Raw genomic sequence first — 21789 nt, forward strand, 5'->3', positions numbered from 1 at the left:
GATGCTCACTAGCCAGCCTTTGGAGGCAATTCCTGCCTGCCACCAGGGTGCAGGCAGGGATGCAGAAGCAGGATTAGATCCTACCTAGACCACTCTTAAGCTCTAGAAGGGAAAGGGAAGAATAACACTACAGACTCCAAAGGTGAGGGGATACTTCAAAGACTGCTGGAAGACTGGGAGGTGACCCTGCACGGAGAAATCAGAGATCGGCAGTAGTCCTTAGTGACCCTGTCTCTCCAAAAAATTAAGGAGCCTCTTAAATATAGGCTCTTTTACAAGGTCTTGAACATATTTTGTGTGGTCAGCAGCTCTCCAGCTGACCCAGGCTGTAGGGGTCTGTCACAGGCCAGCTTGCTTTGCAGAGCTCAAGCTGTTTTTCTTCCAAGAAAATGGAAAAAGGACTCCAGGGAGGATGAGCTTGCTGGGGAGGGAGTTCATGGAAATCCAAGGTAAACAAAATAACAAGTTTTACTGAAAATTATTTAAATCAGGAATCTATTTTGAGTCCTATCTGGGCTTGTTTTAACAAGCTTTAATCTTTGGAGGCTAAAACTATTCAACAGCTTACTTTTACATTTTGTCCAGAGATGACTTTCAAAGGCGATTAGAAACAAGTCCTTATTAGGGGAAGAAGTGGCGTGGTGCTCTGGAAGCACAGCTAGATGACAGGGAATGAGAAAAATCCCGGTCTCAAAACAGAGACAAGTGAGTAGACACAGGCACACCAGGGAAGGGGGGTGCCAGACTACCCAGGCAGCCACCGGCAGGCTTTGGATGGATGGAGAGGTACCTCGAGCTGCAAGATATGAAGCGCCACACCGTGCTACAGACCCAAATTCGGGCTGAATCCTGAGTAATCGGCTATTTCTTCAGTGGAGCATTTTGCGTATGAGACTGTCGTGACTGTTCCCACTCACGCACAATTACAGGTCTCTGTAACGCGGGTTTTCACAGCAGCTGATCCAGCAAAGCGTGTGAAAGCACAGAGATGTCTTGCTGGGCTAGATACAGCCCGGGAAGAAAGGGTCTCACTGGATTATCGCTACTGCTCAGCTGCCACCAGCACTGACATCTCTGTTGTTTATGGTTCCTGCACGATTTGGAAGATAGCACTGAAATAAAGTTTGCCAACAGAATCATAAATAATTGAGAGCTGCAGTTGAAGAGGCTGGAAGAGAGCGGGGACGGCTGAACAGCTGAGCTAACACAAAGCAGACCTAAGCGCCGAAGCGGGCAACACAATCCACAGAGTTGCTTTTAGTTTTGTTTTTTTCCAATTCCATGCTCTAAGTACCATTCCTTCGAGTGGGTTCATACTTTGTAAGGCAAATAACTCCCCCGCATCCCCAAGGAACTGAAGGAAAAGCATTTCTTTTAGGAAAAACACATTTTAAACAGCAAATTTAAATCTTAGGCCAAGTGTAAGTTGGTAGAGTCTGAGATGTCAGACTCCAGACACCAGCAATCCCCATTTACCTAGCCCCAGGAGAACTGCTTTGTACTGGAGGAACAAGGACTAAATCCCAGTGTGGTGACAATGGTCTGAGTTCCTAGAGGAGACCACAGTAACTTAGAAAGCCAAAACAGACAACCTAACTGTATCAACTCACGTCAAATTCACACAAAACTTATTTTTATTTGTACATCGAGAAGTTTCCCTTAGGTTTCAGACTTGAGATCCAAACGCGCACGCACAGAGAACAGCTCACTTCATGAAACAAGTGCCACCGACTTTTGCCACTAGGATCTGATAGGAAATGGCCCTCGGCTCACTCCACAGCTCCTTGGTGCGCCCATCTGAAACCTGCTCCAATGATAGAACCCAGACTCAAACTAACCAGGCCTGACAGCACACATCTGTGACGTCTGCAGCTCTGCTAACACCACAGGTGAGGAACAGAAAGAAAGGGAAGAAGATGGATCTGCAGCAGCAAAGGGTATTTTTCACCTCTATGTAACTCTCAACCAGAGTTATGGAAGGTGCAGCGGAAAAACAGAGAGCCCAAAACATTCTTCATCAGAAAGAGGACCCAAGGGAGATCGGGGGAGGGAAGACAACTGTACCTGTCTCAGCAGGAACGAGACGACATCTGTGGACTCCCAGTAGCTCGCGTGGAAGAGGTGCGGCAAAGCGACCGTCGGGAAAGCCGTCAGAGCATCAGGACAGTAGAGAGCATAGTCAATCCTTTTGGTTCCCCACCACTTGGCAGCAACTAGAAGTAAAAGACTCATTCAAAGCAGGCTCACACGCACGTGTGGTCTCCATCACAGACAGTATTTTGAGGCTCTGGCTCCTCACTCCAGGTACGCCGGGAGGTTGCTCCCTGGCTGGTCACACTGCTAAGAGGGAACAACCAACCCAGGGCTCGGCATTTGCTCAAACTAAGGGAGGAACACGCCGGGGCACCACCACTTGAGCTGTCCTTTACTTAAGCAAATAGGAAGGCGCTAGAGGGCAGGTATTAATTGGCCATTAGTCCCGACCTTGCGGAAGGGGTCCAAGGTTCGCGTGCAATGAACCTGGGAATCCTTGTGCCAAAACATAAGACAGAAACGCATCTCCCTGGAGCTGTGGGAGGAAGGGTGTGTGCTCTCTGCTCACCGCAGTACATGCCCAGGCCATCTCTGGCCCCGCATCCCACTCCTTTAGCTTCTCTTTAGCATCCAGATATTGGCCACACTAAAGAGGATCTGAATACTGGAAACCCACATGAGATGCTAAAAGGCACCACAAGGCAGGGTGCTATAGCACGTGCTGCTGGGATTGGCAGTCCCTGACAAGTCATGGTTGCCCTCCTGGGCTACCACATTGCAGGCAACTGGGACATCCAAGCCCAGCCTCCCCAAGGAGCACAGCCTCTGCAGTGGCCAACAAGAAAAGTGTCCAGGGGCGCCAGGACTCCATTGCATGTGGGACTGAAAAATGCACTGGGACTTGGGTGGGCAAGGTTACAGACAACACAGAAGAGTTTCTCCCTGAGGGAGTCAACAACTTGCACAAACGTGACCGACAGCCACCCATTCATCCACAGGACACCACCACACTTCGACACTGCCCCGAATTCTGCCCATGCACACATCCTTTCTGACTCCCTTGCTCTGGCCTGGAAAAGCAGCAGTGGAAAGAGAAGATGGATCAGATCAAGAGGGCAACAGGAGGAGTTGCGTCTGCATGCAGGTTGCAACAGCTAGGGCTTTGACAAGGGCTTTCGCAAGCTTGGTTTTTCTCTATGACTATGTTCCCCTTTTATGGGCTTCCAGGAAAGCTGCCAGGTATAACGTACAATCCAACAAACCCCTCGTTAGGGGAAATCTAGCTGGTGATGAGTACAGATGCTGAACTGAAAAAATGGCCCCACCAGCTCCTTCCAGAGACCTGCACAAAGCTCCCACCACAGCAACGTGAAGAGGGTTATGGCATCAGCACATCCCTATGGCCCAGCCCTGGCTGTGCTGAATGCCCAGGCCCTCCTCATCCTAATGGGCTCTTGCTTTTCTGAAGAGCCATGGGAAAGAGGAGGTTGATGGATCAACATGGCTTTTCCAGAGCACTCAGGCACCTCCTCAGAGCCATTTCTGACTCCCTGTCTTCTAAACTGGCAGCTCCCAGTCATGTCCCAACCTTTCATTTCTCATGCAAGTCCCCAGCTTGAGGGGGGCATTCTTTGGGGTAATTTCAGATTCTTTGTAGGAAGCAGACAGGATTTACTCTTCCATGCTCAAAAGACAGTGGTGGAGGCAGAAGCGTTGTCCCCACTGCTCTGCCCAGAAGAACTTCTGCTCTCGCCAAGTTGTTAGCTGTGTTATGATCGATCTTTGGAGCCAAGTGACAGAATACTTGTTAAAATGCAATCAGAAATTGCAAGTGCCTCAGTGAAAGCGCATAGATTTGTTGTGAAGTTCTGTGACTATCGAACGAGAGAGGAGGTTGACCGGAGTGGATGTCTCCAGAATACCTGTCTTGATGTCCAGGTCGGGTATCCGAAGAGCACAGTCTGCAGCCTGACTCCACAGCCCTTTCAGCTTTCTTCCCTTCGAAGGGATTTCATGTTTATGCTGCCTACGTCTCTTGGATGAGGTTTGGGTAGGGGATTTGTGAGGGAGGGCAAGTTGGGAAAGAAGGCTAAACCCTCTACAATGATTAAGGTGGTGTTTGGTTTCTAAAAGGAAAAATAAAATCAAAAAAAAGCAGAAATCACACTTATTATATGGCACACATGCCGCAGGCAACACCAGTTTCATCTTCCAGAAATTCACAGTGCAAAGGAAGGTGCACCTAGGGAGGGCTCCCGGGAGGGAGCCATGGCTTTGCGGTGCCCCTCTGGGCTTCCTCTGGCTCTCCCTGTGGGATAAGCACAGATCACTTCCAACCCTCAACGCCACGGCTTCCCATTACCACCGCGCTAACAAGGTCGAGTGCAAGAGCTGCAAAGCCAGAGCCAGGGCCCAGAGGACGTGTCGGCGTTCGGGAGGCGATGGAAGGGGCTGCGACAGCCCTTGGGGCAGGCTGCACAGAGGGTCAGGGTGTGTGCGCAGCCCGCGCCGGGGCCGGACTCTTCCTTTCCGATCTCAGAAACAGGTTTGGATGGATGTGAAGTGCGCGGAAGAATAAATTACACAAACCAGAAGCTAAATAACCGGGGAGAGCGCGGGGAAAGCAAGGAGAGGCAAGCATTGCGTGGGCCTGACCCTGCCATCAGCCTGCAGGGGCAGGGTCCCTCCATTGCATCACCCCGGCGTAAACACTTCATAACGAACAACCACCGCTCCCCACCTCCCCTCCCGGCCAGCCGAGCTCGGCAGCTCTCCATGGGCGTGAAACCAGCACAAAACAAACACCTTCTCCCCCAGGAGCCTCTTCCCAAGCAGATTAATATTTAGCAAGCAATCGGCAAGATGTCTTACCAGGACAAATATAAGAACGCACACGGGGAGCGCAGCGTCAGCCCTCGGACGTGCTTTGGGAAAGAAAACCTCGTTTGTTGGAGCGCAGGTAGCTTATTCCTGCTGCTGAGTGTTGCCTCAAACAGGGCAAGAAGTTACGGCAGGCCCTGATGGGCTCCCGCAGACTGTCAGCAACTAACACTTGCCTCGGGGAGCGTTATTAACCTCAGCAATTAATTATGAAGCGAGTTGTTCATAGCCCTGTATTCTAACATGCCAGGAATGGAGCATCTCTAAATTTTTGCCACCTCTACTGGGATAAGAATTTGGGCTGAAGTTTTTTGGGGGTTTTTTTGTGTTTGTTTTTTTAATTTATTTGGTTTTCAGCCTTTTTTGGTCTGAGTTGTTAGAGGTCCCTGAGGACACAGACCATTAATCTCACACCTCAGCTGAAACAAAGTAGGGGCAGAACCATTAACAAAGGCTGTTGTTCTCCCCTGTATTAGCTGGGAAGTTATACAGGTCTTGGGAAAAGTAAGAAATAAAAAATCCCTTTTATTCCTCACTTGGCTCTGGGATATGGATCATAACTGGCTCACTCTCTGAGCTGCCCCGCAGGCTACAGAAGACCCAAATTTCTGATGCAAAGTAATAAATAACCCAAACTTGTTCTTGCCTTGCAGCATTACAGAGGGGCTTACTCACCCCCATTTTTGTGGATCTCATTTAGGCGATCTGCATCAAGCCACATGCCACATCTTGCGTTATCAGCCTGGCCGTGCCGACCCCTGCCAGTTCTGCACGACTTATCAACAGCCGCACAGAAACATCCCTTTGGATTAACCCTCACCGCACACAGCGGCCAAATGGTGCTCAGAGTTACCAGTTATCATTACATTTTTTTGAACAGTTTATCACCAGCATGGTCCAACATGCGTAACACAGCGGTGGCCCCTGTATTATAACCAAATATATCATCTGTTCCTCCAGGGGATATGATAACACGTGGCACTGACTACGGCAAAACCAGCTGAAGGCGGAATAATTCCAGCTTTTTGTTATTAATGGAAAGTATAACCCCAGACAGACAGACAGACAGAAGCTGCGTGGCTCTGGCCCGGTGCGCGGCGCTGAGAGAGCGGTGCGGCAGCGAGCAATAGTCTCGGAGGGGGTGAAACACTTACTGTTGGCTATGTTGGAAGCAGTGTAACTGTCTGCCATTCCTGAGACCTGGCTGGCAATGCTGATCTCACTGGCTCTCCGGAAGCCCCTGAACTGAGGGGCTGAAATGGGGGTGGACAGGGACGCGCTTTCCATGAAGACGGCACCATGAGACTGAACAACATCTGCTACAAAGTTGAAACAGGGAAATCAAAATATTAGACCAACAGACAGAGGCTGGGCAAGATGAACTCGAGGGGAGGAAGGAGGCAAACAAGGCTGGTAGGTGCAAAAACCTTTCAGAACTGATTGGAATGAAAAAAATAAAACCAAAACATTTCATCGGAGCTCTGGTTTGAAAAGAAAGCAAACACCGCGGCAGGCAGAGACATGTGGCTGGAGGAGCAGTCTTTGATTGAGAGAAGCAAAATAAATAGCTCAAAAGACAAATCCAACACCCCAAAGAAAAATCCAGGCAGACTTATTCGAGCAGCAATAACAGAAGCATGTGTCATACATACAGATGTGAATATACACAACTTTATATATTCACGTTGAGACAAAATAACCAAGGTAAGAAGAACGACAAACAACCACCTTAGAAAGGGGATATTTGTTTTCTTGAAACATTTAGATTAAAAGAACATCTCCAAGATAGAAGCATTAATGCAAAAACAAAAATTAAAAAAAAAAAAAAAAAATCAAGAAAACATTTTCATGCCTGGCAGGGACTAAATTTGAACTTGTATTTTATTGCTAATGGATACAGCCAACACTCGTTAAGCTAAAGTAAGGGCTATTGAAAGAAAGGAGTCTGGTGCTGAGCACTTACATCTCCAATCGGTGTTGGCGGATCGGGGAGCACTCAGTCTCTGTGAAAACAGAGCTTCTTTTGTACAACATGCAAGTCTGGACTTTTAGATCCCAGCCTGAGGTTTACCAAGTGTGGCCTAACCCTTTAGTACATAAATACAGAAAAGGAGGATTTAAAGTCATGCTCACATGGACCTTATATATGTATTGGAGGGAAATGGACCTAATATGTTCACGACTGGCAAACCGAGAGATGCTGAAAGTCACGATCAAATCTCTGCATTTCAGTTTTCTTCCCTCTGTGGATGCTACGAGGCCGAATTAAGTGCCTGTATCCCAGGATCCTGCACTCAGAGGGTTTGTACTAAGTGCTTCATAGCAGGCAGCACCGGCATGACACTAACATGCAAAAGCAAAGCTACTTAACTATGATTTTAACATTGCCCACCTCTGCTGTACCTGAGGAGCAGCATCTGAACTTTATTCCCAGGTATCAGACAGGGCGCAGGTTTGGGCCCAGCCAGGCAGTAGATGCCATGGGGAATGCAAGTACATGGCTCCCACACACCAACACCCTCTGCCTATTTCAGCCAGTTTAGATATCCTTGGATTTCATCCCAGTATGCGGCTGACACAGGGCATTGTTTTGGCAACTGGTTTATTTTAATATCGATCTTTTTTGCTTGGGGCTACTGATTTGCTTCCTCCAATCCTCAGTTCGCAGCAGCAGTGTCTGTGCCCACACAAATTCTGCTGCAGCGGAGGGAAAGGGAATGTATGAAGCAGAAAATGCGTAGCTAAGTGTCAGTAAAAGAGTTCTGCTCTCTGCAGGGAAAATCAGGCCACAAGCTGCTCTGTGTAAAAGCTACGTGGACTGCAAGATCTGAGCCCTAGCAGGAGCCTGACCTGATGATGAGCTGCACACACTGCCCACGTTGTGCCTGAAAGGCCATTACCAGCATCACTTTCTCAGCACTTTCCTCCTCTTTTCACCTTGCCTTGAGCTGCTGGCTGTCAAGGCTGCTACCAGCATCCGCAACCCAGCCAGCCCCACCGGGCCAGCACGGCTCTCTCACTGCAGAAAGCACCAGCACAAACAAGAGCTGACAATTCGGGGAGGCTGTACTCGGGAGGACGTGAGCCAAGCCAGGAGCTGCGTTCAACCCCTCAAAGGTCTCAAGGGTAAACGGTCTCATTCCCATTGCTGCAAGACCTGCGACAACCCTCTCACCTCTTCCCTGGTTACTCCTTCCTCTCCTTTCCCTTGTTCATACAGACTGTGAGATCCTTCTGCAATTATACCCTTGTGTCACATCAAATGGGTGCCCCAACGCAGCTGTAACACAGATGATGACCATCAGCTTCCCTGAACTTGGGCAGACGCAACAAGAGGTTTGGCTTTGTCTGCCCTAGGAAAAATACCAGGTTCAGGTTTAACTAACCCCTACCAGAGAAGCCTGAACTTCTTCCTCTCCCTTAAATATAAAACATCTGTGGTTTGAATTAGGAAGCAGCTGGAAGACACACCGAAGAGTGTTACAGCAATGCTACACAGGAGAAAAGGCTGGGACAGATATGGCGCTGCCTGGGTTGATCACAGCGCCGGCTCCATTAGCATGTCTTCACTTAGCTCTGCCTGAATTTTATCTCCTTTTTCAAGGGCCGAGAAAGTCGAAAGAGAATAAAGGAAAAAATAGTGGTATTTTGAGCTTGCTCTTTTTAGTCAGCCTTGCTTTCCTGGGCCTGACCGGGGATTTTTGAATACAATGAGTTCAAAGCAAAAAAACCCAACCTCAACAGCCCTTCCAACACCATTCTAGCTAGTGTCACCAGAGAAGTAATTTTCACTCCTACAAAAGCCTGAACTGTTTTAGTCTTACTGAACTGTTCAGTTTAGGATTGCCCGTGTTGGTGGCAGGAGCCTACTCCGCAGGGGACGAAGCGCCAGCCGACAGCAGCGCTCACTCTCATGCTCCAGCCCACTCAGGTTGCTCTCATGTTTCTCCCTTTTCCCAAGCTACACACCCCGAAAAAGCACAGTTTCTAAGAAAAACGAGGTCCAGGAAAAGGCAGGGCAGGAAGCATGGACAGAAAACCTGGTTTATGCATTACTGCCCCTTCAGCCAAGCTTCCTCAACTCCAAAGCTGCAGTGACAGCGACTGCCAGATGAAACACCGGGATTTGACTCACAGAAAAAAACCCTAATAACGTATTTCCTAAACTCTGTGTATTCTTTGCACCAAATCCCTTGTGCAGCACCGCTCTTGCAATTTTGAAACCAAAGGGGCTTTCTTGGGGAGTGCAGTGACCGGGGTGGGACGTCACAGATGCTGCCACAGGCGCACAGACCGACCCCGGCACCTGCAACCGCTCCTGCTGCCAAAGGGCACTGCGGAGGTGGCATCCCCGGCCAGAACTCAGGTCGCAGGGAGGGTGTTCGGGCAAGCGCTTCGAGCCCAGGGTGAAGTTGGATGGCTGCACCCGGGCCCGCGGCAGCAAGACTTTAATCAAGCTCCGCTGTTCATTTAGATGGCCAGTTAAAGACAGAGGTGCCTCTGGTTTACTGCACTGGCTGAAGGGTACTTCGTCCTGCGGCTGAAGGCAGACTATCAGAACGAGGAGGCGTCAGGAAGAGGAGACCCGGCTCGAGCGGTGCCCTGAGCATCCCCTCTCGCAACAGAGGACCTGCCACTGCTCGACCTGCGGCACGCACACGTCGGGCCAGCGCAACGAACTGAGATTTAACTGCGCTTCTAGCGGAGGTGACATAAGAAGCAAAATCACTTTTTTTTTTTTTTTGCCTCGCTATGGTTCTTGAATACGCATTTCAGTGCTGTGCCTTTCCATTTACGGACCCGTTTGTCAATGTTCTTACTAATTGTTTCCCACTACGTGAACGGCACTGGGCCATCCTCCTAATACACTGCTGGCACTGAGCTAAGTCCTTGGGGTATCTGAATGGCAGATTTCAATATGTGCTATTTGCAGGCTGAGCAGTGGCACTGAAGCGGGAAATACTGAAAGCAATCAAAAAAAATATGTGAAGTTCAATAAAAGTAAAAAATAAAAATAAATAGAAAAGCCAGCCAGCTGCTCAGCACAAGCCAGACCCTGCTTGCACTGGAGCCACTGGTCAGCACTGGGCACTCTGCAGTTGCTACCCTGAGATCAAGAGCAACACAGATTTCTGTTGTCCGCAAGTTTTTACGAGACTGGGAATTTCCCGCAGGCCAGTGTCTGAACTGGGATTCAGCACTTGCTGCAGTCAAGCCAAGCACTGCCTGGCCACACTGTGCTCTTGAAACACAGGGTAAAGAGCAGAGAAGCTGCTAAAAGCTCTGTCCTGACAGCAGGAAATATCAGATGACAGCTAAATGGCATTTCATCAGTGACCTCAAAAATTAATAGTGCCAGATCCTTTCCCTCTGTTTTGTTAGAGAACATCACAGCACAGGCAACATGGTAACCGCATCCCTAAAAATCATCTACATCTTCAAAAAATAAAGGGAGAGAGTGTCTGGAATAGTCAGCAATGTTGCCATCCTGTATGACCACATAACGTACTGGACTGCTCATAAACAGCAAGGGTCAGCTTGTCAAAGACAACAAGGCAGCAGAACCAAGCTCCCAGTGCAGAACACTGACAAAGGGGTGAAAATGGGCAAGACAGACACACGGGGAAGAAAAAACTGAAAGTCAAATCTCATTAAAATCGCAGATGTAGCACCAGCCACAACCAGAGTAAATGAGGCCATGCAGCATTTACGAAGGAAAATAAGGTAAAACAAATGCATCAAACTTTGCTTTTAAGGCAGAAGTTGAGAAATTAATTTTAAAAAGCCAACACGTATAGCCACCTTGGGGTCTGAAAGCTTCAGTCACTGTATTCAGCAGAGCCACAAGGAATGTCCAAACATGAAATAATCAAATGGACAAAATCTGGTCTGACACAGACATTAATTAGACTTCTGACCACGGTGCAGTGTGGCTGACTGCTGGGGAGACACACACTGAAGACAACCAACCCATCCCCAGGGGATCCTGTGCACGGTGTGTGCCGCACAAGCAGGGCCACCCAGGGACTCTGTCTCTCTGTGCCAAAGCCTCTTTCCAGCAGCACAGCCACCACAGATGGAAAAAAAAAAAAAGTACGTGGCAGCAGTCTCCCCTTCTAGGATCAACACCGGAATGGGACAAGGTTTGTAATCCCAACTCGTTCTTTTCATGGTGGGTCTCCCAGACCCAAACGTGATCCCAAGCGGTTATTTCATGTGGCACAGCCTGACACACAGCATGAAGATTTCAACTCCACGGGGCAACAGCATGATGTCCAAAAAGCACCCCAAGTACCCAACACCATAGACAATACAAAAGTGTAGATTACACACACTCCGCAAAACCAGCACTTTTATTGGAAACATCTTGCCAATTCAGTACGGGAACGGGGATACTTGTTTCCATGAAGCTGTCCTGGTGCTGGAGAGCACCCAGAGGGCTACTTTCCATGAGGAGGATGGGATTGTTCTGGATTGTCTCAACTAGAAGCAGATGGGGAAAAAAAAAAACAAAAAAACAAAATAGAAGGACAAAGAACAACAGACACGCGGCCACGAAGTGTTAACATACAAACAGTTACAACTGAGCACTTCAATTATGAGTCTTCAATGAAAGGGCAACTTTCAGACAGAGTAAAAGAAACAAAAAGTGTGACTTTCCAAATAGACTCACATCAGAGAGATTAACTGGTAGCAGAGGAGAGCACAACGATGGCATTTCAACAACAAAAGAAAAGGGAGTCCTCTTAACCCGCTTCTCCAATGAGCCAAATCCATAAATACCCAGCAGATCCAGAGAAATCTTTTTACTACATGGGAAAAAAAGTATGTTCTAAGGGGAGATTTACTTGAATCAGACTCACAATCCACACGGTGCAAAGCACAGGAGTAAGCAAGGATGTGAATTTGATTGCACTCTGCAGGTTGCTTGTAATGAAACAGGGACCCAATATTTAGTACAGATGGGAAAATGAAAAAAAAAAATCATCTAAGAGGCTTTCTGAATCGTGGACTATAAAAAAGCTAGCTATCTGCAAGAGGAAATATGCACAAGCAGTGTTAAAGGAGGTTTTGCACACAACTAATTATAATTGAGCACCTGAACTTTACGTGATCATCAAATCATATAGCTTAATTATAGTAGCAATTAACTTCTCTGGAGCACCCTACAGTGAACACCAACTTCAGTAGCGGCTTTGCAAATCATGGGTAGAACAGTCCTTCTGGGCACTGTGTAAATCACAACACTGAAATTTTGACTGTAATGGAAACGAATAGCCTGTTACTTTATGATAAGCAAATGAAGAGGCTTTGTCTTACACGAGAAGAGAATTTAAAGCTGCTTTTTTTGTCAGTTTTATTCATCACAGCAGAGCAGCATCTTTTAAAATAAGAAGGCTCAAACCTGAAGAGGGTTTTGAAATCACCCTACCTTTCTCATAGCTGAGCTAACTGCTGTTTAATTCTTCTCCACTAGATAGCAAGTGTGTCTCTAAACACAGCCACCTGAAAGGTCTTGGGAGGCACAGCAAACTACTAAGATCCCTGCTGTTGCATGGAACGATAACCAGAACGCAGGTTGCTCAGTGTCAATGTAGCTTTTACCTCTGGCTTCAGTGAGAACAAGGTGTTTAAGAGGATGAAGGTAAGATGTTTAGGGGTTTTTTGTTGTTTTTTTTGTGGTTTGTTTTTTTTTTTTTTTAGGAAGCTTGCAGCTCATACCTAGAATACACCCAAAAAGCAAATTGCTTTTCAAGTTGCTATAGATTCCCCAAGCTGTTGTAACTGGATTGGGTACAAATGTAATTGTGGGTGGATCCATTTTTAAAGTGTTGTAGCAAGATCTTTCCTAAATTTGACAACTGAGTGGGGCCTGCAGAAAGTTTTTTATTCGCTTTATTAAACATGGATTTTAGTTTACGGCCATTTAACAAATCAGACCTCCAGATTCAGCAATTACAATGCAATCTTTAAAGATACCGATAGATGGGAGACTGCTGCTTTGGATTTTCGATTTAAAAATTATGCAGACTATCACCAGATTATTCAGCTCTAGACACATATTCCTCTTCATTTAGTCCTGCATGATTCAAACATTAAAACAACTGAGTTACCAGAGCTTTGGGAAACAAACAACTAAATCCCAATCTTTCTAGCTGGTGGCTTTGATATTCTAGTCTGGTTTGCCAGCATTCTCCTGTGTGCTCTAAGTCTAGATTTATAGTAGTGACTCTTAGTTGCAATGTTGACTTTAAGTAGCTTCGACTAACAACTTCTAACAAGGGAAAAATTATGGTGCAATTGTTCTTCCTGCTCCAAAGCCCTGTCCCCACAGGGAACCAAAGCTATAGGTGAAGGAGAAAGGTCAAATTTAGTTCCGCACAGTGGTAAGCTTCTTCAAGAGCTCCTCGCAATGAGAGCCTGCACTGAAATGGCAACAGACCATGAGAGTCTAGGTACAGAAGTGAGGTGAAGATGGTAGGAAATATAACTTATTTTATTAGATCAACTGCAAGAGCACTGATGCAATGGGAGCTGAGGCAGGGCATGGTCAGGACACAGTTGTTTCAAATACAACCCAGTAAGACAAAAGGGCATGCACACAGCCATTTTAGCTCTGTTACTGCTGCAATTGGGGTAGAGCAAGTGAAGAGGCCACTAATGGCAGAGGAACCCTAGGTACCTTAGGAAGACAAAGTGTATCATTGGCAAGGGCAAGGCACTGTCACCAGCCCACCAATCTGCAGTAGCCTGTCCCATGAAAAAGCACAGACTGCAACCAAGTAAATCATCTATCTCACTGTTGACACTGTTCCTTCCAGTCTTCATTGGCCCTCCAAACATCAAAGTCCTAAAAACTCAGCCAAGTTAATCATGGTTCATTCAGTCCCAACCACAAGCACCAGCTTGGGTGTAAAATGGGGACCTTCACCACATCATGACTCTCAGCAGCTGATGGCCTTTGTGTGACAAATGAAGGGCATATGGGTCACAAGGCACTGATTTTGTTGGAAGAAAACTACTCTTCTGGTAAATCAGGAATAAGGCTAACATTATAGGGCCAATTCTCTTTCTTGTCATTCCCAATTGCTTTGATAATTTCATGTAAAGTGTGGCTATAATCCTTTAGACCACTAATATGGCTCCAGAGTGACTTACCCAGAACAGCAGAATTGCCATCGCCCAGTGGGAACCTCTGGTAACGTGGAATATTAAAGGGGGGCAAAAGGTAGAACTTCCTCTCCAGAAGAGGCTCGAGGCGTGAAGCTGATGGGTCTGCAGGGTGGAACAGGTTATAGACCTGCTGACAAGCTGGTCTGAGCTGAAAGACTAAAAAGATGGAGAAAAAACCCTCAAGTACCAGAAGGCTATTTGTTAGATGATTGTAAATATTTGTCCGTAAAAAGGACAACTGTTGGGTTAAAAAAAGTGCTAAATATTTATCACCTCCCTCATCTTCCAGTTTAGTCAACTGAAACAATTTATCACAATATTTACAGACTCAAAAACTGCCCAGTATTTTTAATGTTTGGAGGTACATTGCAAATAAATTGTATAATCAGTATTGGCTAGAGCACACAGTGTTCCGCTTCCTTACAGTGCAGTAAGCATTATATATAAATCTTTGTTTTTTACCAGTTTGTCTTATCAGCTTACTGGATTTGTTGCAGGAGGTGCTTACACCATCCACTAAGTGAACTCAGCAGTTTACATCAGGACTTACTGTCAAGAGCTGGAATGACAGTTTTTCGCAGTGCAAGAACCAGACCCAAGGGAGAGCCAAAGAGGAAGAAGTCAGTGATCTCAAATTCAAACTTTCCAATATTTCCTCCATCCAACATCGTAGAGCTACTAGATCGCCTGGATCCTGGGTCATTTCTCAGCACACTAGAATGTAAACTGGGACAAGAACAGAAAATAAAGTTAAAATTTTATTCATGCTATTTCTTCATAATTGAAGGCCAGATAAGTGAGTGGCAGTGAATATAATTTCTATCTGTTTAATGAAGGATCTGTGCCAATCAACTCACCATGCCTCAGTACTGCAGTTTTACTAGTCAGTAAAACGTCCTCCCAAAGAATTACCTCATTATATTGGCATGATTCAGACTGTAGAAATCCAGGCTTCGCATGGGTTCATTTACACACTCCTACCTCCTCAAAACGGTTTTTCTTTGAGGAGTCAAAATCTACGCTAGTAGGATAGTAATTTGCAAGATAAAATAACCAGCAAGCTAAAATTACTAGAGTAGCAGGGGAAAAAAGCAGGTTTACAGTTGTTCACTCCATGACACACATCACTGCTATGCTTTCTGGTTGTCAACATTTGAGTTCCTTCCACCTCCTTATTCTCAAATGTTAGGGAAAGTTGTGCTTACCAATTTCTTCCTCGTGGAAGTAGTTGGACAAATGTTATAGGATTGAAAAGGAAAAATAAACAGAAAATGGGAAAGGAGAGAGAAAAAGAAAGATCAAAATCTGCAAGAGAGTTTCTAATATCCTTGCACACCAAGTTTGCGCCACAGCTTCCATGCATGTGTACAGCATTCACTGGGAATGGGAATTTGGGGTCATTAAGCCAGTGGTCATACGGTAAATTGTATTTATCGTGCACCCAGGACTATCCCACTTCTCTTTTGCCCATAAGGCCACATCTGTCAAGTTATTACCAAACTACTTAACCCCATCCCAACAACTCGAGGTAACTGTATTTAAAAAGAATAATAATATAAACCACGTCTAGCTTTCCCCACTTTTTCAGGTGTCAAATTTCTTTGTAAAATTGAACCTGTGTGCAGTGCAAGCTGAGCAATACACAGATTTAACACTGAGATTTAAAGTCACTTGGACACTGAGGAAGAAACAGCAGGAACTCTTAGATGAAAATCCCAGGAATCCACCCCCACGTTCGGAAAAGGTGCTTCTTTGCAGTCTAGATCTTAGACTGCAAAGACAGCGAAATGACAGATGTGTAACACTAGTAACCTGGTTCACAAAAGGGTTTCTGAGATTCTTCTGTTACCACCCAAAAGCAATAAGCTGCAATTTCTTTTGCTCTCCAGGTTCTACAGATTCCGATGGCAGCCTTGCTGGGTTATTGTCATTACAATTAGAAGCAGAAAGTTGAAGACAGAGTACCAGCGCCGACTTAAAAGGGTGTGTGCAAACACTTTAAAAAGCATCTGAACAGGTTCTATAAAATATGTAGGATAAACAGATACTGCAACAGTTGGGTTGGAGAAAAGGTTTACTGGCCTAGAGTCAGGGATGATGCAAGTGCAACAGTCTCTTGCCAGCTTTGTGGCCCCAAGTCAAAATCCCAGGTGGTCACCGGCACTCGCCGGGCCTCCGTATGCAATAGCACTTACTCATCAAGGCCACTTCTGAACGCAGCGTGCTGGCTGCCCAGCCGGGCAGCGACGTCCCAGCACTGCTGCGCTCATGGAAATAGGGCTGCTCGCTCCTCATCATCTGTAGCACCGGAGCAGTTGCTCGCTCACACACACTCCTCCTCTGGGACAGCCATTCAGTAAGTGAGCAGCTGCAAATACTCACACATTTGAGAAGAAAAACGGGTTTCACTTAGACCTTGTTTTCCTGCTTTGGCAAATAATGCATCACCCCAGAGACAGCACCTCTGCTGACCACCACTCCCAAAGCATGCTAAAAACCCTTCTTCTCATGCTGCCCTTCACGTATTCTCTAAAGGTGCATGCATACACAGTACTATTCTGCTGGTTACCAACCTCGGGGAAATAACAAGCTTACTTATACTTATGCCAGACATACATATCACAGAAAGTCAAAACAGTGATGTCAAAAGCAAGAGGAACAGGAGGTTACAGCAGTGACAGCTAAAATGAGCATGTTCCCATTTCTGTGATGTGAACGAGCTTCCCTGAGATCACACTGCCAAGGTGTGCAACGCTGAAACACATTTAAAAACAAGCCACCTTCAGTGAAGCTCCAATTATTTTAGCTGACAAGACTGCAATGCATTAACTTTGCCGTGTGTAAGGAATACAAAGTTATTTAGAGCATGTTCAGTTTTGCCAAAGACAGGGCTACAGCAACGCGATTCAAACGAAGGCACAAAAGGAAAAACTGTTCTGATGGCAGATGTGTTACGGCAGGACGGGTGCAAGGGGTTTTTGTGTGTATTCCACCCATCTTCCCATGGCATCTCTTTGTGGGGGACGAAGAGAACGGGACCACTCACACCGCTAAGCGATTTGGACAGCTTCTCTCTTTGTACTGCGAGCTTGATAGCCTTTTTAGCAATCAAAAGAAATGAGAGACAAGGGGAACTCTGAATCCGTCATGCTCCAAGCAACCTACAGCACCCTGTTCTCCCTTTAAAAAGCAGCAGATGTACTGTGTGCATTAATTAAACAAGAGCTTATGGATTTCAGAAGCAAATCAACTCATTTACAATAATACAAGTACAGCACAGACAGAAATAATGTAGTTGTGCAGAAGGACTGAATTTAAAAATAAATGTGTCATTGTAATCTCCAGATGCTGCTCTGGCTTGCTGGGCATTACCCCAGGGAAGCGGGTAGGTCTGATATGTGAACGAGTGTCTTTGGCACAAGCTGAAACTTGCACTAGGCACGGACAGAAAGGCCCCTACGCCAGGTTGCCCGTCAGGAAAGCTTGGCTCTGTTCTGCCATTCTCCTGCACGAAGCCACGTCAGGGCTTGGTTTTTGTATGGGAAAATCATTACTTAGTGACAGAGAGGCCGAAGGGGCATTCTGCTGATGATTGTGTGGCTCAGCAACGACAGCTGTAAGCACAATGTCCAGGGACGGGTCCGTGTGCGACGCCCTGCCATCACACGGGAGCGGAGGAGGTGAATCGCTGCACTTGAGCCTACACTGCGCCAAGGAGCGGAGGGGGAGAGATGTGGAGAAAGCTCATGCAGCAGCTTCACGCTGCACCTTTCCCTGAGTGAATCTTGCTCTTGAGCTGTGGCAAGAGACTAATTTTTGACCCAAGGTCTAAAGGTAGATTTAAAAAATGCAAACCCCTTAAAGAAGTAAAGATGCACCAGTCCATCAGCGCACTGAACACTGACAGCCATTGCCAGGGACCCCCAAGTGCTTCATGCTGGGAGCGGGCACAACGCTTAGGAGACGGAGCGGGAAGCACCAGGACAAAGCTATTTGAAATGACAAACTGTGCAATCTCGTATCCATGTCAGGCCCAGCACTTATTTTAAACTAGATGTAAAACTGCAGCAAGATGCCAGCCCACTTTCCTCAGCTCAGTCCATGCCCCTGAGGTCAAGAACAAGGAGGAGAAAGCACATTTTTGCACAACTCATATTTTCTCTGGTAATACAGGAGGCTGTTTTGATAAGGTACGAACAAGAGACTGATTGCCTTTTATTAACCTGCTGGAAATAGCCGAGAAGCTTATTGTGGTTTGGTTTATTTTTTTTTCCAAATGCAGCTGTCTCTCTGAATATAGTATCTCTGTGCACCAACGATGTTCACTTTGATACTTTTTCTCTCCTATGAACCTTTTACAAAAGGGCCTCTGACATGGCAGGACAACAGGAGTCCCTGTGCTGCAGCAGCAACTGCTGGAAGTAGCGAAGGAGGGGCAGAAGCGCAGGGCAAGCCTTCGGCTCGGCACAGGGCAAAAGGAACAGCCTTGGGCACAGTTTCAGCGCAGATAATGGTGTTTGCTGGGGGGCCATTGCTCCCCAGTACCTGGGGCATGGGGGAAGAGGGATTAAGAGGATGCTGCAGTTCCTCCCGCCCTGCAGAAGGAAAAGGTCTGGGCTGTCCAGATCCACAGGCTGGAGAAGATGATTCAGTCAGGAAAAGCCTCTGGGTTTACAGAAGTAATCCCCGAACACTCCACGGCAATGGAAAGATTGCTATGAAAATTTCATCAGTTACGTTAAGGGATACGTTTCTGAAAGTCCATTTGAAGGAGCTTAGGAAATGCTATACCAGGGGCTTCAACAGTGAGTAACAAATATGAAAACCACCTTGGTGCCACAGAGCAGCCCTGGCAAGGGACAGAATACAATCCCCTGTCCCTGCTCCACACCGGAGACTTGGGCTGCTTTGCCAAATAGTTGCAGACAAAGAACAACCCTCACATGCGGCTGAAGGTTGCTCCATGAACCAGCCAACCAGCCTGGGTTCAGGATGTCTTATCCAGAGCATCCTGCCGCCACGACAGCAGAAACCTGCTCCTGTGACAAGAAAGGGCACCACAATTCAATCTCACACTTGAACTAGGCCAAAATGAAAGGATACTCGGCTCACTCCCACCTTTCCCAAGCACAGGCCAGCCAACTCAAAATCAGCTTTCAGACATGCTTTGAAATTAATACAACACTGGATTCCCAGTTCTGCTTCACTGTCTTTCCTTGCACGATTTCTACATTTGCTTTATAACCTCCATCCTGCAATTGCAGCAAAAAAGCAGTTACCTGACTGCCTCAGCTGTCAAGCAACAGGATGAAGGGCTTCTTGCCGTTGTAATACAGATGCAGTAGAGCAGCTGGATTCTCTCATTGCCACTAAGCAAGAGTGCTGTTATTTTTTTTTTCTTTTTGCATATACAACACACTAAAATCTATACTCCTCTAAATTAAACTTTCCTCCACCTTGCTTATCACAGGATGACAAAGCAACATTTGCATTTCACAGATGCACCAATCTCAGCTCCACAATATTGCTGGTTCTGTTCCTTCAACAATCTTACCTTGAAAGAAAGGCTTGATGCTGCTTTATCGTGTCCAGCTCATAGGTTGATGAATCACTCCTTTTTCGTGGCAGCTGCTTCTTTGGATCTTCTCCGTTGCTACGGGGAATATCAATGTTGCTCCTGCTGAGGTGTCTGCTGGCTTCCAGATTAGAGCCACTGGAACAATAGCTGTTGTTCACTGTTATTCCAGGAGACAGGAGGTCTGTATCCTGGGATTTGAAACACACGGATTTACCACTCTGACAGATGAATCAGGAATACACCCACATGTTGTCCTTCTCCTTGCATCTTCCTTTCCCCATCTACCCCAAGATCCAGTTGAGGGCAATACAGTTCCTCAGACCAAACCACTTCCTAAGAGTGTGGGTGAAGCAGGTGTGGATGATGCCTCACACCAGAGGGTGAAGCATCCCAGTTCAGAGAAAATACATCCAGATTGAGACACATGCACCTTAAAACACACGTTTGCCATTGGTAAGGAAGAGAGTCTTTGTTATTCCATGAAAAGATCCTTAGATAAAAACAGGGGCCACGGAGGCTGCTGTGGCCAGCAGACCTATTCCCAGTAGACACTGGGAGCCAGCATTACCTGAACACTCACAACGCTTCCTCGCCGACTGCTGTTCTGGCTCTCAGACACAGTCTGATTGCTGTAGCACAAGGCATCAAATCCCAGAATTCCTCCAACACAGTCCCCTACCAAGCAGACCTGAAAAAGGCAACAGAAGCAGGGGAGTTAAAAATAAAAATAGGCCCTTGACTTCAGTTCAGAAGACCACAGTTAAAACGAACGCTGGATTATGCCTAGGAAAGCTACAGTAACAGGATGCCCAGTTCTTTCATCAGTAAAACTATTCAGTCAATGAACATCCCCTCACACCCTGCAGACTCTCGTTATCTAAGATAGCTAATGTGCTCTGGCTGTTGCCACCAGCTGACTGGAGCGAAGTGAAAGCAGTACAGAGCATGGACTACGGTGCTAACTCCAGCCTCAGAAACCCAAGCTTGATTCCCTCCTTGTCAGCTGTCCGTGTTACTTCAGGCAACCTTCCCTGTGCTTCTGCCCCATTTGTACCCCGAGGAGATAACACTGTCCTGCCTCCAAGAGCAGATAGGCACAATAAAGCACCGAGACCCCTGGGTAGGAGAGGGTTCTCTGGGACCCCAGGCACAGTGCTGGCTGGGAAGAAGCTCAGGGTGGATAAATCACACTACAGCAGTGCAATGTGACAGCTAGTCCAACAGCTCAAACCTCGTGTGGTTACAGAGTCCCTTTGCTCACAGAGGTGTGAGGCTCAGTCATGGTCTTTTATGGGGCACAGCAGCTGCACCATCTCAAAAAAGAAACACACTTCTACCACAACACCAGCACAAGCTGCTGAAGGTCCTTTAAAGATGGGAATGCTTAAATAGCCTTTGTTTGCAATAGAAGAAGAGATCATGTTTAGTAACAAAGGTAGCATTCCTGGTTTGGAAAGGTGTCATGCTGAAAATTGATTAACTTCACAGCTTTGTAGCTTAATTTCTGAACGTAAGCTCAGACTTTGCTTTGAATCCCAAAGGTTCAAGACAGAACATAAGCAATAATCTGTCTCAGAAAGAAAGAAATTAAAGCACAACACTTTCTTATTGCAGCTCAACCCTGTCATGTTTCCGTCCCTCCTGAGAGATTAATGGAAAAGAGAGCTTCGGAAGGAAATTGCTTCACTTGCTCTTCCTTTCATTGTGGCTATAAACAGCCGCTGGCTCACCTGGCCGTTGAATGACATGCCCTCCTGGGATCTGATGAACTCGCTGTAGGCTTGGTTGGCTCTGACTATGACCGTGGCTACGGCTTCTTGGTATTGTGGGGAAGACGTTGCTAGCAGAGGGAGTGCAGCGAGGGGAATGTGATCCTGGCTGTTGGACAGGCAGCCTTCGTCATAACTATATGGGCTGAGGCTGGATAGGGCAAGAGACATTGGAAATATTCAGCCTAACATGCAGAGTAGGGAAAACCATCTGCAGATAGTACAGTCAGTATTGCGGTTCATTAAAAAAAAGCCTCAAGATAGAAAGGCCATTTATTCCACTGTGAATGGGTGAGAGCTTAATAAATCTTTGCCTCCCGTCAAACGTAAATCTTCAAGGACAACATACTTACG

General features: G+C 46.6%; 1 protein-coding gene across 3 annotated transcripts in view; it reads right to left on the reverse strand.

Moving 5' to 3' along the window:
• Positions 1-21789, reverse strand: part of PITPNM2 (phosphatidylinositol transfer protein membrane associated 2) — a gene marked incomplete at its 5' end in the record, with an annotated part of 66709 nt that overhangs the window by 6335 nt on the left and 38585 nt on the right. Inside the window, 9 exons of one of the 3 annotated variants that reach the window (XM_082007707.1) lie at positions 2065-2213; positions 3957-4160; positions 6069-6233; positions 11248-11397; positions 14074-14244; positions 14639-14814; positions 19643-19854; positions 20235-20354; positions 21397-21586. In XM_082007707.1, the coding sequence (XP_081863833.1) occupies positions 2065-2213; positions 3957-4160; positions 6069-6233; positions 11248-11397; positions 14074-14244; positions 14639-14814; positions 19643-19854; positions 20235-20354; positions 21397-21586 (1537 nt within the window). The remainder of the gene's footprint in view (positions 1-2064; positions 2214-3956; positions 4161-6068; positions 6234-11247; positions 11398-14073; positions 14245-14638; positions 14815-19642; positions 19855-20234; positions 20355-21396; positions 21587-21789) is intronic. The other 2 variants (XM_082007708.1, XM_082007709.1) reach the window with 2 other exon arrangements.

Source organism: Phaethon aethereus (genome assembly GCF_964289735.1).
Source record: "Phaethon aethereus genome assembly, chromosome: 17".
NCBI lineage: Eukaryota > Metazoa > Chordata > Aves > Phaethontiformes > Phaethontidae > Phaethon > Phaethon aethereus.